We start from the raw sequence: 14,040 nt of genomic DNA, 5'->3' as shown, positions 1-14,040 counted from the left end.
GACGCCATGGGGGAGTGGGCAGCAAGATGGCGCCGCCTGTGGTGTGTGTGGGAGTGATTGAAGAGCCAGGGATTCAGCGAGAGTTGTCTGCAGACCGAGAGTGAGTGACGGCTTTGACAGACTGAAAGTCGGGGCTGTTGCGATGTTGGTGTGGGCGCGTGGCTGAGCAGGGCCCAGGGGCGATTCCCGCCCGTGAACCGGATTGGGCCATCACTTTATTCAAGACCTGGGATTCGTCTGTGTTCAAGCTTTGGGGCCAAGGAGATCGAATTAAAGGGCGGGACTGGCTAGTCAGGACACGGGGGTCCCCCGTCGAGATTCCGATGCGGGAGCGGCCATCACACCTCTCTTTCGGGCAACGACCTGCAAGCAAACAATCAAGTTGGGATGAGTCCATGTCCCGAACCGGGAACTGTGTCCGTCTTCCGATGGAGCCTACAGCCGGAGGGATGCCACCACCGGTCAACGCCTAACTCACGCCCGCTCACTACTACCGGTGCTGCATGGCAGTTGGCGCTGAGTCTGACAGGATCTCTTGGGATGAGCCCACATTGTGGGAACACGGTGGATTAGTGGCTCCAGTGCGATCTTCAGTACCTGCATCGACGCTTTCATTTCCTCCGCGTCGCTTGTTGATTGATACCTGTGTAGTCTGCGGAGGAGATGGAGCCTCTTGGCCTTGGCTGGAGTTGGACCAGTTCCCGTTCTAGTCTGGACCACATCTAATATTGGCGCCGGTAACTGTAGTGTAACTCTACAGTAGACATGGACGTGGGAAGATGCCATCCATCCTGGCAGCTCACTTGATATAAGTAACGGCGGGATATCCAGCCAAAAGCAGCTTTTTCTCTTCCTCATCACTTTCAACTCACACCTCTTCGGTCTTCATTGTTCATTACACTCTTTCAAGCAGGCTTGATTCTATTTCTTCGTTCTCTCAAGTAGACAAGCCCTTTTCTCTCTCACTTATCTCGCCTTCCTTACCAACCAATCCAACAACCAACCAACCATCAAAATGAAGTACTCCGTCGCCCTCACTCTCACCACCATGGTGCTCGGCATCGCCGCCGCTCCCGCCGCCCAGGCCGCTCCCAAGGAGCACAACCTCGCCCGCGCCGAGTCCGGCTACTTCGACCTCATTCACAAGCTCGCTCGCGCTGAGAAGGCCAGCCCCTCCAAGACCAAGTCCGCGAAGAAGCCCAAGAAGACCCACGCCACCAAGACCCGTTCCCCCGGCTCTATCATCACCTCCGCCCCCGGCAACGGCACCGCTTCCTTCGCCATCGCCGCTGCCAGCAACGGCACCTCCGGCGGTGACATCCCCGCCGCCTCCGGTACCTCCGTCCTCAAGGCCGCCCAGACCATCGCCGCCGGCGAGTCTTTCGATGGTGGCATGAAGATGTTCGACCGTGGTGTCTCCTGCACTGGCCAGTCTGAGGGCGGTGACTCCGACTCCGTCTTCATCCTCGAGAAGGGCGCCTCCCTCTCCAACGTCATCATCGGCCCCAACCAGATCGAGGGCGTCCACTGCAACGGTGGCTGCACTCTCACCAACGTCTGGTGGTCTGCTGTTTGCGAGGACGCCTTCACCATCAAGAAGCAGGACGCCGGCGAGACCACCAAGATCACCGGCGGTGGTGCTACCGGTGCTTCTGACAAGGTCCTCCAGCACAACGGTGCCGGTACCCTCTCCGTCTCTGGCTTCACTGTTTCCGACTTCGGCAAGCTCTACCGCAGCTGCGGCAACTGCAAGACCATGTACGAGCGCCACGTTATCTTCGATGACATCAACGCCTCCTCTGGAAAGCTCCTTGCTGGTAAGTGCTTCGCTTTTTCACCCAGCCTCCTGTGAAACCCCATCTAACATCTGTCCCTCCAGGTATCAACTCCAACTACGGTGACACTGCTACCTTCACCAACGTTGTTGCCAAGAGCGTCAGCGAGGTCTGCACCGAGTTCAAGGGCAACGACTCCGGTGATGAGCCCACCGAGATCTCCAGCGGCCCGTCGACCGCCTGCAAGTACTCTACCTCCGATGTCACCAGCTCTTAAGCTCCTGAACAAAATCGCGAGATCTGCTCGGGCACTTTTTGACCCGAACGAGAGACTCAACAGTGCCACATTCCGTGAAAAGGCACTCATGTATAGGCTTGTTTACTTGTAGATATTCTTCCTTCTGTACATGCCCATATAGCGTGTATGTATTTAGACTCAATGAGCCCTGTGGGCAGTTGTCACCCAAAGCTTGCGCGTTTTGTGCTTCATCGTGAATAGTGCTCTCATCACCGGCCGCTGAACGCCTCTATTGGCTATCATACAACTTGAAACTGAAACTTCCCATGATGCGACACTAGTGTAGAACAAACTTGGACGCCTTCCTGTCTCCATTACGCCATTGATCTATGGCTCTGCCATACATGTACCCATGCAAATACGCATCGCCAACATAGCGACACTCTGAGCGACATCCCTCAGGGCGAAGGACCACTGGTGTTGAGCAACCAAGTGGGACTACGACGACATCTCCAACAGCCATGAATCCAGATCCGATGCCAATGCGATCCCCCTCAGTGATGTAAAAGCATCGACCCATCATCCGAGAGCCAAAGTGTTCCTGAAGGAATCTCCGACGGGCGTCAGGCTTGATATCAGTCTTCGCGTCAATGTACTTCTCAAGCTCTTGATCAAGAGGCAGATGCGGCAGCCTCTCCCGAATCAACGACGCAAACACATGGAAGCAGGCGGTAACCCAGTCGAACGAATTGGCCCATTTACGAGGCACTTGGTTGAGACAAAGTGCCCTGCAGAAGAGGTCTTGCGCCTCAAGATCGTCGGCCTTGTACGTCGCTAGCAGAAGCGCTCTCCAGTGGATGAAAGCCATGAGGTAGTCTGCTAATGTACACAGTGTACCGACTGCAATGCCATGAGTGCGGATGGTGTCAATCTCAAGAGAGGTGATCTCAATCTTGTTTCGACGATCGTCTTTGAAGGAAAACTTGATCTCTTTGCGTTGCGATGCGGAGAAGGGCGGCTCAAAGGCCATAGCGCCCAAAGCGACGGTGTCAGGAATGTGAGACCAGTCTGGGACCCACGAGGGTAGATTCGCAGTGTCCATGTGAGGCGGGTAGTGAATGGCCTCGCAAATCACGTCGAAACGTCCAGTTGTTGATATAAGAAAGTCTACCACGTCCGTGTAGATTTCTTTGACGGATAGACTGTAATCGACTGGGAAGTCCTTGCGCACGTCTTCTGTGAGCAAACCCAAGATTCCGAAGACTTTGTCTTTTGGATCAGCAGAGAATTTCCGTCGACAGACACGCATAACCTCCAGAAGAGAATCCTCCCCATAGTGTCTCAAAGCTCGGATGTCTGGAAGACTTCCAGGACCTTGATAAGTCAAAATCTGGGAGTAAGTGAAGTGGTTCTGTGCTGCTCTGGCGTATGTCCGGCCCTGGGAATTCCCAGGAAAGTAGTAATCCAAGTCACCCTTGTGTCTTTGAAAAACGTTGGACGCCTCTCTATAGACATCCCACGGAAGCTTGCTGGAGCCGCAATAGACAGTGACGGAGCGTGCATTGAAGACTTCTTGTACCACCCACAGTCTCTTCCAGTAGTCTCTTTCGAAAAGAGATACGGCTGCAGCGATGTCGCTCTCGTTGCTTTTGGAGGAAAGAAGTTTCGTAATCTTGTCTGGTGATCCCGAATGTTGAGTCATTCTCAGGAGAAACTCGGCCGCGTCAGAACTCCGGTCTGCTTCTGGGCCAAGCCAGACAGCTACGGACTCTGCCCTCGAGTAAATCTTTGTCATCATTTGAACTTGTTGTGTTCTTTCATCCCTGTTGTGCTGATCGATACAGAGCGCGTCCACCCATACGGTGACTATCTCATTCTTTCGTCGGAGAGCTTGCAAGGCGCCATGCAAACTAGCAGATACCGGAATCTCTGTGCCTTCAAGTTCCAAACGTCGCGTGTCCCCTGCGTCGCCCCACGCATACGATATAGCGATATAATCCGGTAGTTTTGTAATTGGAGCATGGAATACTTCGCATTTGATCTTGAACATTCGCGCCGGAAGTAGTCTGATCAATCTGATTTCAGACTCTCCTAATGCGTTGTATCGATAGAGTCTGTCGCCGAGTGTGCCAGTCGCGGATGAAGGGAATGACTGCCCGGATGTTGCGAGAGACGGCGATGTCACGATCGATCGGCCAGCCGAGTTTGACCTGTTGTGCCATGAGCGTTGCTCTTGCTGATGCATGACCTTCGGAAACGAAACATCGGCATCTGGTCTTACAGGTAGCGTGGAGATCCCTCGGGATGGTTCAACTTCATCGGAACCTTGGGGACCGATAACTGCAACACTGACTGGAGGAATCCGGGCATTACGAGATCCATTCCTCCTAAGAGATGATGGATATGAAGAGTTGCCAGTTGGAGCGTATGGTGCTGGTCGCGGAGGGCTGAGAGCGCGGGATGGCCGTACATCCTGGGAAGAGAACCGGCGATGGTCGTTCCTCAACGGAGGTGGAGATGGGACACGACTGGAGTACGGTGCGACATGAGCACGCTTCAGTCTCGGCGGAGGGGATGGCCTTCTCGCCTCGGTTGACACCTGAGGCTCTGTGCGGTCGACAAAGACTGTCCGCTTCTTCTGCCGAGCTTCATCGTCCGAATGATAACCTCGATTCGACTGAGGCACAGTCAGATACTCGAACTCATCTGACAGCCGGGGATCCCTATATCTTCCAGCCATAATAGCATGAAGAGAAGACTAAAGTAGATGAGAAGTTTGCCGACTGTAGGTTGCTTCTCTTGACTTCGAGGGTTTGTAATATGGCCGTGGTCAATATTTGAGGAGTTCGGCCCTCAAGTATGATTGTCAAGAGGAGTGAGACGAGCGGGGTTGAAATCAGGCTGCGAGATTTTGTTGAAATCTGACACCGTGAGATGAAGTAACCAATGGGAATGGCCGATTAGTACGTAGCACTGCTGCATGTGGTCATACTAAAGTGGGTAGAACACAATTATGTATGTAAGTTTGGTTTAGCTGGACTCAGCCTGATTTTAGCTCGTGGGGATAAGGATAAGGTCAACTTTACTTTCCACATAGCATCATTTGGCAAGAACAATAAAATCGACCCATTTTGAGACCGCTTGTTTGCTCCTACAGGTTGGAAAGAAGGGCCTGATTTTACTCAACTTGAGCACATAAAAGCTTGTTCTTGATTTTACTAACGAGTAGCTCTTTGGGGTGTCTCATCGGGAGATTCCCGACCTTTGTATAAGGTCTCTTACGCTTCCAAAATTGCCGGGCTCTTCATCCTTCCCAAGCACGTATCTAAGTCTTCTAGCTTAATGCCACGCTGATAGTTCAACGTCTTCTCCGTAGGCCAGGCAATGCCACTGCCAGCTCCAAAGATCCCGCGATACTTGTTCCACACATTCCCCGGGTCACTCCTCAAACTTGCTTCTATCAATCCCATGTCCCACTCCTCCCTCGTGAACTCAACCTCGTCAAACCTCTTCTCCACTAAGTCAGCAATCCTCCCATATGAGACTGTATCCCCGGCCACAAATATCACATTGCTCCCACTACCTGAAATGCTCCTCGGCTCAAACACTACCTCCGCCGTCATCCTCGCAATGTCCTCCGGTCCCGTCACTGTTATCTCCACATCCCAGCCGCCCAGCGCCCTCAACTTCCTCTCCTCAAAGTCCACGACTCCAAACTCCTTCACAAACAAGAAACTCATAAACAGTCCCGTGCTAATGATGACCCACTCGGTACTGGTCTGCGCGCGTAGCATATCTCTCACGTCGAGCTGCTCGTCAAACAAGACCTGCGGACTCCCGCGTCCGATGACATCGTAGTCAACGCCGAACTGCCAGGGAATGTAGCGGCGGACGCTGGACTGCAATGCAGCCTCACAAATGCGGCGCTGGGTTCCCGTGGGACCGACGAAGCCGGTGCAGCTGATGACGGTGTCGTATTTGCTGAAGAGTGCGGCGAGGTCTGCAATGGAATCGTTCACGACATCGCCCGCTTCGACGGAGACACCGAGTGCCTGGATGTCCGAGACAATCTTGGATTTCGATGGGTCGGTGGAAGAGATGGTTGATGGCCGCAGGAGAACCGAGATGTTGGCTTCTTTTGGCAGGGAGGGGTGTGAGCTGAGTGCTTTGAGCATCGCTGAGCCCAACTCGCCGGCTCCGAGAACAAGAACAGACATGTTGGCGGCGCTCGTGGTTACTCTTGGAAATGTTGCCAGACGCAATTCGTTGAGTGTTCGTTTTACAGCTGAAAACTAAGAAGAAGTATTACATCCGACGTAGATGGGTACGATGATGTTTTGAGAACTAGTTCGAATGAGGTGCAATCCGCCGCCTTGAAATACTCTGAATGACGTCGAAAGGATGCTCAACCCAACTTAAGCGACGCTACGAGAGTACGTAATCAAACAGGCTGCAAGCGGCGATGAAATCCTTCCACGGAGCTCCGCGGCCGGTGATACGGGCGCTAAATCCGGGTGTGGAGCCCCGGGTGGGACTGCCGAGCGGCGATCCCATCCTTCGGGTCACGGCAGACGGCGATTCTGGTGGGTGGTATTCCTGCGACAAAAACAAGGAATAAGCCTAGAAGTATCTCTTGTTTTTTTTTTGTATGTACGGACGAGATTTCGATCGCCATCCAGAAAGCCGAATCCCAATACTCGTTTTGACGTTATCGAAGAACAGGGCAAAACGTGACCTTGCTACATGGTGCTGAAGGGCAAGCCTTACTTCTGATTGATGAAACAGCAATGAAAGACAGCAGAACATGAAGAGAGGGGAAACATGCACTAGCTATTTGATTTTGATAAGCTGCGGATGAGAAAGATTCATACATCAGTGCACTTTGAGTCTACGGCCTTTGATTGGCATTACTCCCCAAAGACGAAAAATGCTCCACACCTATATCCCTCCCAAATCGTGATCATACTCCATCCAAAGCTGAGCAACAGTTTTACCAGTCAAACCTTACGCGTGTATCCACATCGGAATCACTTCTCATTGACCAGTTTCACCAGCCATTCAAGTAGCTGAATGTGAAGCTATACAGAAACACCAAAGCCCCGCGGCTTTGAGAAAGAATTTGCGTCTCGAAAGAGAACAAAGCTTTCGATTTATCTTGAATGGGTTTTCAACACCGAGATGCCATCTAAAAAGCCCGTTACAAATGCGTCGAAAATCGCTGCTGGGTTCGCCGGAACTGCTTTTCTTCGCATTCTATAGTCAATTCCCCTCTCGGTACGCACGCGAGTCGCAACACCAGCGTAGTTATATGTTCTTAGTGATTAGTTCAGGATGTTTAAGCTCTGTCTCTGTTATTGAGGCTTGAGTATAATTGAAATAAACCGCGCAAGCAGATGACGGACTATGTGAGAACTTCAGCGCTGGGATATATTTCGAGATCTCACCCCGAAGTGCTACTACTAAGATGAGAGTAAGTCACGTTTGAGGCGAGTCTTCAGTCGTGAAGCTGTCAGGAACCATGTGAGTGTATTGGCTGTTTAGACTACCGTCGGATTCTCGCCAAATACACCATTTTATTTGCGATTGGGACCAGATACTTGCCGCGGCGCTTTATGTCCACGTAACGGATCTTGCATTTGTCTGGGCATGAAGCAGCCCCGCAGGTATAAGTAGTCAAGAGATTAGCCACCTAGTCGTCTCAGAACAGATATAGGGCCCTGCAAATTCTTTGAAATTGAAGGCTGTCTTGGCTGGTGTAAGCCGGGCAGTTTCCATCATTGAGTTATGTCGCTGGGACATTGTCTACTCTTGACTCCGAAACTTTCTCGACTCGTTTCATACATGATTGCTTTCTTCTAGTCATCTTTGCTGTCCCGCACGAACTTATCCGCTATTATACCCCAGGGGCCATTGTATCTTACTTGCCGTCGCAAAGCTGGCGCAGGTGGAGAGACCAAACCAAGTCCTTGGACTTGCACGAGAACGTGTAGTTGAAACAATCAGCTCAACTCATCGCTGCATTCGGTGAGAATTCGGTTCAGACTTGCACACAATTGAACAACTTGAATGATGACCAAAAACCACAGTGCCTGTTGCCGACATAGCACCATTACTGGGCACACCCGAGGGTGCACAAAATCACACCTATGGTCACCCTTTGAAGCCTAACCTCTATCAATGCTGGAAACTATCATTATGTTTGACGTTGATGTATCTTGTTTTACAAAACCCCTCATGAAAACGTTCGTATGTCTCGTGCGATAGTGTCTCTTTGAGGTGGCTAACCTACGCGCGGGCAAAATGAATGTGCCAGTGAAATTACGCTTCTCTTATCGTACGTGCTGCCAGCCTTAGTCTTTCTTTCATAAGAGACCTAGTTGATTCGAAACGTTGCAGATACTATACAAGACTCATAATCCTTAAACATTCTTCGTATTCAACTAAAATAATCTGCAGAAAGGAATGTTGGAGGGGGAATTGAGCATTACGCGTATTCATCAATTCCCGTGCGAGACCAGAGATCTAGCGTCTGCCGGGGGTCTGGAGCACCGTCCACAATTCTGTCTCGGCATAATTAATCCAGCCTAAAAGTTTTAGACCACTGGTGCCCATCTTTTGGAGAGACTGGAACATGCTTGTACGAAAGACCATACTTACATTTCGCGACGGAGGTCAGAGGACTTAGACTTGGGCGGCGTCACGGAGGGGACTTCTCCAGGGTACTAGCAGCGCCCACCTCAAGGCAAGTAAACTTATTAAGTTCAATCAATTAATTAATCAATTATAAAGCTATCGCTAGTTAATTAAGTTAAGTTTAAGCTTTAAACTTAATTAATTACCTTAACTCTTTTAATAGGGATTATAATATAGATTAAATAAATATTCTATTACTAAATATCCTTACCCTTTCTTACCCTTCTTTATTTACTTTCTATTTCTAATAGGACCCCCCCTTAATAAAGTATAAATTATTCTTTTTTATTTATTTAGTTTCTCCTTTTTTTCCTCTAAGTTAATAATATAATAATTTTAGTATAAGGATATTTATAATTTTCTCTAGCCTCTATAATATAGCTAAATTTTTTAAGGAATTTAAAGGTTAATCCTTAAAATCTCTTAGAAATTTATATTAAAATTATTATTTTACTACTATTATCCTCTATCTTTATTATCTATTAATATCCTTTAAATATAAAGGTATTACTAAGTTAACTTCTCTTTTATTTTACTTATCCTATACTAGATATCTATTATATTAATAATCCTCTATTTAATTTTAACCTCTCTTTTAAATACTTTTAGCTAATTTTTAAAATATAAATCTATTTTATTATAGCTTAAATAAAATAAAAACTACCTCCTATTTAACTATTTTTTATTTAAAGACCTCTTTAGGGTTATAATAAATAATAAGGTATATATATAAAAGTTAGAACTTTAGAAAAAAGGTATTAAGGAGAGGATAAATTAAATAAGAAACTATAATTAGTTTTTTATTCTCTATTAATTAGATAGTTAACTAAGGGCTAGTTATTAGGCCTATTACTATTATAATCTTAAGGGTAAATAAATTATTCTTAATATTAAAATAACTTTATCTATTTTAGAGTATTTTAAAAAGAATTATACTAGAGAGATTTAAGTTATATTTATTAGCTTAAAAAGCTCTAAAGAACTTAATAATATTCTATATAAGAGATAGTATTTAGATTTTATTAGTTTAATAAAAGATTATATAAAGAGTATTTAGAAAGTTACTATTTACTTTATTATAGATATTAACTTTCCCTTTAGTATTTATAAGAACTTTACTTTTTAGAATATAATCTTTAGTATTAATATAAAACTAAAAATATTATTATAGTTTATTACTTTAATAGTTTATATACTTAAGGGTATTTAGAAATATTAGAAAGAAGTTATATAATAAGAACTTCTATATACTAACTCTAAAATCTATTTAGCTTTTAATTTATAGACTTCTTTAAACTAGTAAGTTATTATAGGTATTACTATATATTTTATTATTAGAGAGAAGGGTCCTTAAATATATTTAATTACTATAAAGAAATAACTTAAAGCTTATAATAGTATTAACTTTATAAATACTCTTAAGGAGGTTATTTAAAACTAAAGTATTATAAACTAAATAAGAACTTTTATCTCTAATAATATAAACTTAAATAATACTTATATAGTAAGTCTAATCCTTTAATTTAACCCCTCTATAAAAAAGAAATAAGATACTTAGACTAAAAGGATTTATTACTTTAAATATATCTTTAACTTTATATTAAAAGCTTTTTATTTAATAAGGATTTTAAGAACTTTAAGAGATAGTTAGATATATATATTCTTTTATAATAAGATAAAGCTAATTTTAAGTATTAATAAAAAATTAGACTAATTAATAAATTTTATAATATTATAAAGTTTATAAAAGCTTTACTATAATATATATAGAGGTTTAAGAATTTATCCTATAAGATATTAAAAGNGATCTAAGTAATTTAGTAATATTCTTCTCTCTTAGTAGATATTTAGAGAAATTAAATTAATTTAAGATAATACTATAAAATAAAACTCTATATACTTTATAATTAAGTATATAATTTATTTTAAAAATAAAGTAGATAGTTTTTATTCTTTTTAAAGTATTAAAGATCTTATATTAGTTTAAGATATCTTAACTTCTAATAACTAGCTATAGTTAATAGAGATTATAATAATCTTAAAACTTATTTAGAAAATTATATTTTAAATATAAAGTTTTAAATAAAATAGCTTATATAGTAAATTTTAAGAAGTAATTACTATAATAAAGTATCTTCTAAATTACTTTAAGAGTTAGAAGACTTTCTATAATAATATTAATAGTAGGGATTTATAAGATCTTAAAATAGAAGAATTATAAGCTTTTTTATAGGAAATATTTTAAAGATCTACTTAATTAGTATATTAATAAATTTTATTATATACTTAAGAATTATAAATATCTTAGAAATAATTTAATAAAAGCTTTTTACTTACTTATACTTACTAAGAGTATATTAATAATATCTTTAATTTAAAAGAGATAAGTAGTAATAACTAGTAATATATAAGGACTTTTATTAATAATAAATAAAAGAAACTAGATAAATATTATACTTTAATAGAGGAGTTACCTCTATATACTATTATATTACTCCTCTACTTTAGTTTTAATATAAAATACTTAGAAAAGAACTAATAATCCTCTTATTAATAAGAATAAATATCTAATACTAAATTAGTTCTAAAGAGGTATTTTAACTAATAGTATCCTTCTAAAAAAGGGGAGGGTATAAGAAGTATAAACTAATACTTAGAACTTTATAATCTAAATAACTTTAAGTAATAGGTTTAAATAGAAGCTATTATACTTAAGGGAGAAGAGGATAATAAGGAAGTAAATAAATTAGAGAAGTATTTAGACCTATAGAGGTAAACTAACTATAATCCTATTAAGTAGTAGTTTATTTATAAAGAAGAATATCCTTACTTAAATAAGCTAATATTAAATATATTAGTAATACCTTTATAATTATCTAATTATAAAAGGGTATTTAGTACTATATCTCTAACTTAAACCTTATAGAGGTTAGTAATAAAAGTAAAAAGGCTAGAAATACTATAATATATAAAGTAATAGTATAAGAGGGGTATAATCTTACTACTTAATAGGTCTAAATAGTTTTACTTAGTAATTACTTATAATTAATTAGTAATTAATTAAGTATAGTATTATAATATAGTAATTAAGTTAAGTTTAAGCCTCAAACTTAATTAATTACCTTAAGGTAGGCGCTAGGTACTAGTGCTTATATTTGTAACGTCCTCTAGCTATATTATAACCTATTATGTATGGATAATAGTTAACTGACCTATTTAGGCGTTAGGCAGCTAGGATAGGATATTTATACTATAGAATTAATAGGAATAATAGGGACTCACTTAGAATAAAAGAACTATAGTATAAGTTATATAATAATAAGATAAGAGAATAATTAGTAGAATATAAGAAGAAATACTTAGTAATTAATTAGTATTACTAACTAATTATAATCACCTATATACCTAGGTAATTACTTAAAAGTAGATAAAGGATACTATTTAGGACTTATATATAGTATAACCTAAACCTCACTTAAGGTTAGACTTCTATAGCTCTTTAGTAATTAACTTAGTATTTATCCTTATAGATACTCTTAGCTTACTTTTACTATAAATCACTTATTAAGTTTAAGACTAATTACCTTAGTCTCTAAAAAACCTAATCTACTATAACTTATAACCTATAACTTAGACTATAACCTCAGTATACTATTATAACGTATTAATCCTTAGTTTCTATTAGCAGACCTTACTATTAGATAGCTAATTATAATATTTTAATTACTTCTATTTAGTAAGTTAACTATTAATACTTATTAATAGTGAAAACGATAAGTATATCTTTATATACCTCTACTAAGTTATTTACTCTAGGGACCTCCTCCTCTTTATAGTAGCTAGTTTAGAACTTAGCTAAAGAACTTAAAAGAGCCCTTATAGTAGTAGACTCTAATAATGAGGTAACCCTAAAGAAAGATACTTATAAACGCCTTTAAACTAAAGTTAAGAAAGGAGATAATAATATTACTAAGGTCTAAACTATATATAATAATACTACTATAGAGCTTTAAGGCCTTAAAGAAATAATATAATAACTAAAAAATAGCCCCTAGTATATTATAGACCTAGAAAATGAAGTAATCTAACTTAGAGGATAAAATAGTAATACTAATATTAAAGAACTCTAAGAAGAAATCTATACTTTATATGTAGCTATTAATATCGTTATAACCCCTACTAGAGGATAATAGAAGCTTAAGCTTAGTACCCTAATTACTTATAATAGTATCTCTAGATAACTTAAGTTATTCCTAATCTAAGTTAAAAACTACTAAAACTTCTACTATAGAGATTTTATTAGCTAGACTAAGAAAGTTATCTATACTACTACTTACTTATAAGGATAAGCCTTTAAATAGTTTAAACTTATCTAAAAAGAGTTCCTTAAGTATAAAACCTTAGATAAATACTCTACTAAAACCTATAATATCTATAGTAACTTTAAGGGATTTAAAGATACTCTTTACTCTCTCTTTTAAGACTTTAATAAGAAATAATAAGTTAAGAGAGACCTTATATAGTTATAATAGATAAAATTAACTAAAGAATATACTACTATATTTAGATAACTTAGTATCTAACTTAACCTCACTAAAGAAACTAAGATCTTTATATTCTATTAAGGACTTAAGAATAAAGTTAAAGATAAGATTATTAAGATTAACTATCTTAAAGACTTTCTTTAGTATACTAACTTAGCTATTAAGATTAATAATTAATTTTTTAAACGCTATAAGGAAAAAGGCGAAAAAAGATAAGGACTAAACTCTAGATATAAGTATTAATAGTAGCTCTATTAGAAGTTTAGCCCTTAGCAGAATAACTATAGACCTTATAATAACTAAAATAATACCTACTAGAGTACTACTTATAGATAACATAGTAGACCTATAGATCTTAGTATAATAACTAAACCTAATAATAAAAAACCTTAGAACCCTAAGTATTATAACTATAATAAATAAGGATATATTATTAGAAACTATAAATAGCCTAAGAAGTTTCTCTAGAAGCTAGTAGCTAAATAACTATAATAAGTTAATACTATTATAAAAACCCTATATATATCTTAATCCTAGACTAAATACTATAATAATAACTATTAAATCTACCTTAAAGATAAGGAAATATTAGGATACTACCTAAGGGATAATAACCCTAGATATTCTAGATATAATATAACTACCCTAGATATATATCTAAGAACCTTAGTAATAATATATACTAGTAATAATAAGATCTAAAGGAAAACTAGAGAATAATTAGATAAAATACTCTAAGTATAGTAACTCTAACTAATTCTTAGTTCTACCTTAAAAATAACTAATAGCT

General features: G+C 40.0%; 3 protein-coding genes across 3 annotated transcripts; 1 reads left to right on the top strand and 2 right to left on the bottom strand.

The window, feature by feature from the left end:
* Positions 1 to 1,015: 1,015 nt before the first annotated feature.
* On the top strand, positions 1,016 to 2,052 carry GCG54_00006385 (Pectate lyase H; the record flags this gene model as incomplete). The annotated part of the gene is made up of 2 exons (XM_045406388.1): positions 1,016 to 1,817; positions 1,880 to 2,052. The coding sequence occupies 2 exons, from the start codon at positions 1,016 to 1,018 to the stop codon at positions 2,050 to 2,052; spliced, it is 975 nt and encodes a 324-aa protein (XP_045267680.1).
* Positions 2,053 to 2,350: 298 nt separating this feature from the next.
* Positions 2,351 to 4,753, bottom strand: GCG54_00006384 (uncharacterized protein; the record flags this gene model as incomplete). Its single annotated transcript, XM_045406387.1, has 1 exon — positions 2,351 to 4,753. The coding sequence occupies one exon, from the start codon at positions 4,751 to 4,753 to the stop codon at positions 2,351 to 2,353; it is 2,403 nt and encodes an 800-aa protein (XP_045267679.1).
* Positions 4,754 to 5,291: 538 nt separating this feature from the next.
* Positions 5,292 to 6,230, bottom strand: GCG54_00006383 (uncharacterized protein; the record flags this gene model as incomplete). Its single annotated transcript, XM_045406386.1, has 1 exon — positions 5,292 to 6,230. The coding sequence occupies one exon, from the start codon at positions 6,228 to 6,230 to the stop codon at positions 5,292 to 5,294; it is 939 nt and encodes a 312-aa protein (XP_045267678.1).
* Between the last annotated feature and the right edge of the window lie 7,810 nt (positions 6,231 to 14,040).

The sequence above is a fragment of the Colletotrichum gloeosporioides genome (assembly GCF_011800055.1).
Source record: "Colletotrichum gloeosporioides strain Lc1 chromosome Unknown consensus_19, whole genome shotgun sequence".
NCBI classification, from domain to species: domain Eukaryota; kingdom Fungi; phylum Ascomycota; class Sordariomycetes; order Glomerellales; family Glomerellaceae; genus Colletotrichum; species Colletotrichum gloeosporioides.
The sequence above is the reverse complement of the archived record's forward strand: the minus strand, read 5'-3'. Positions and strand labels throughout refer to the sequence as shown.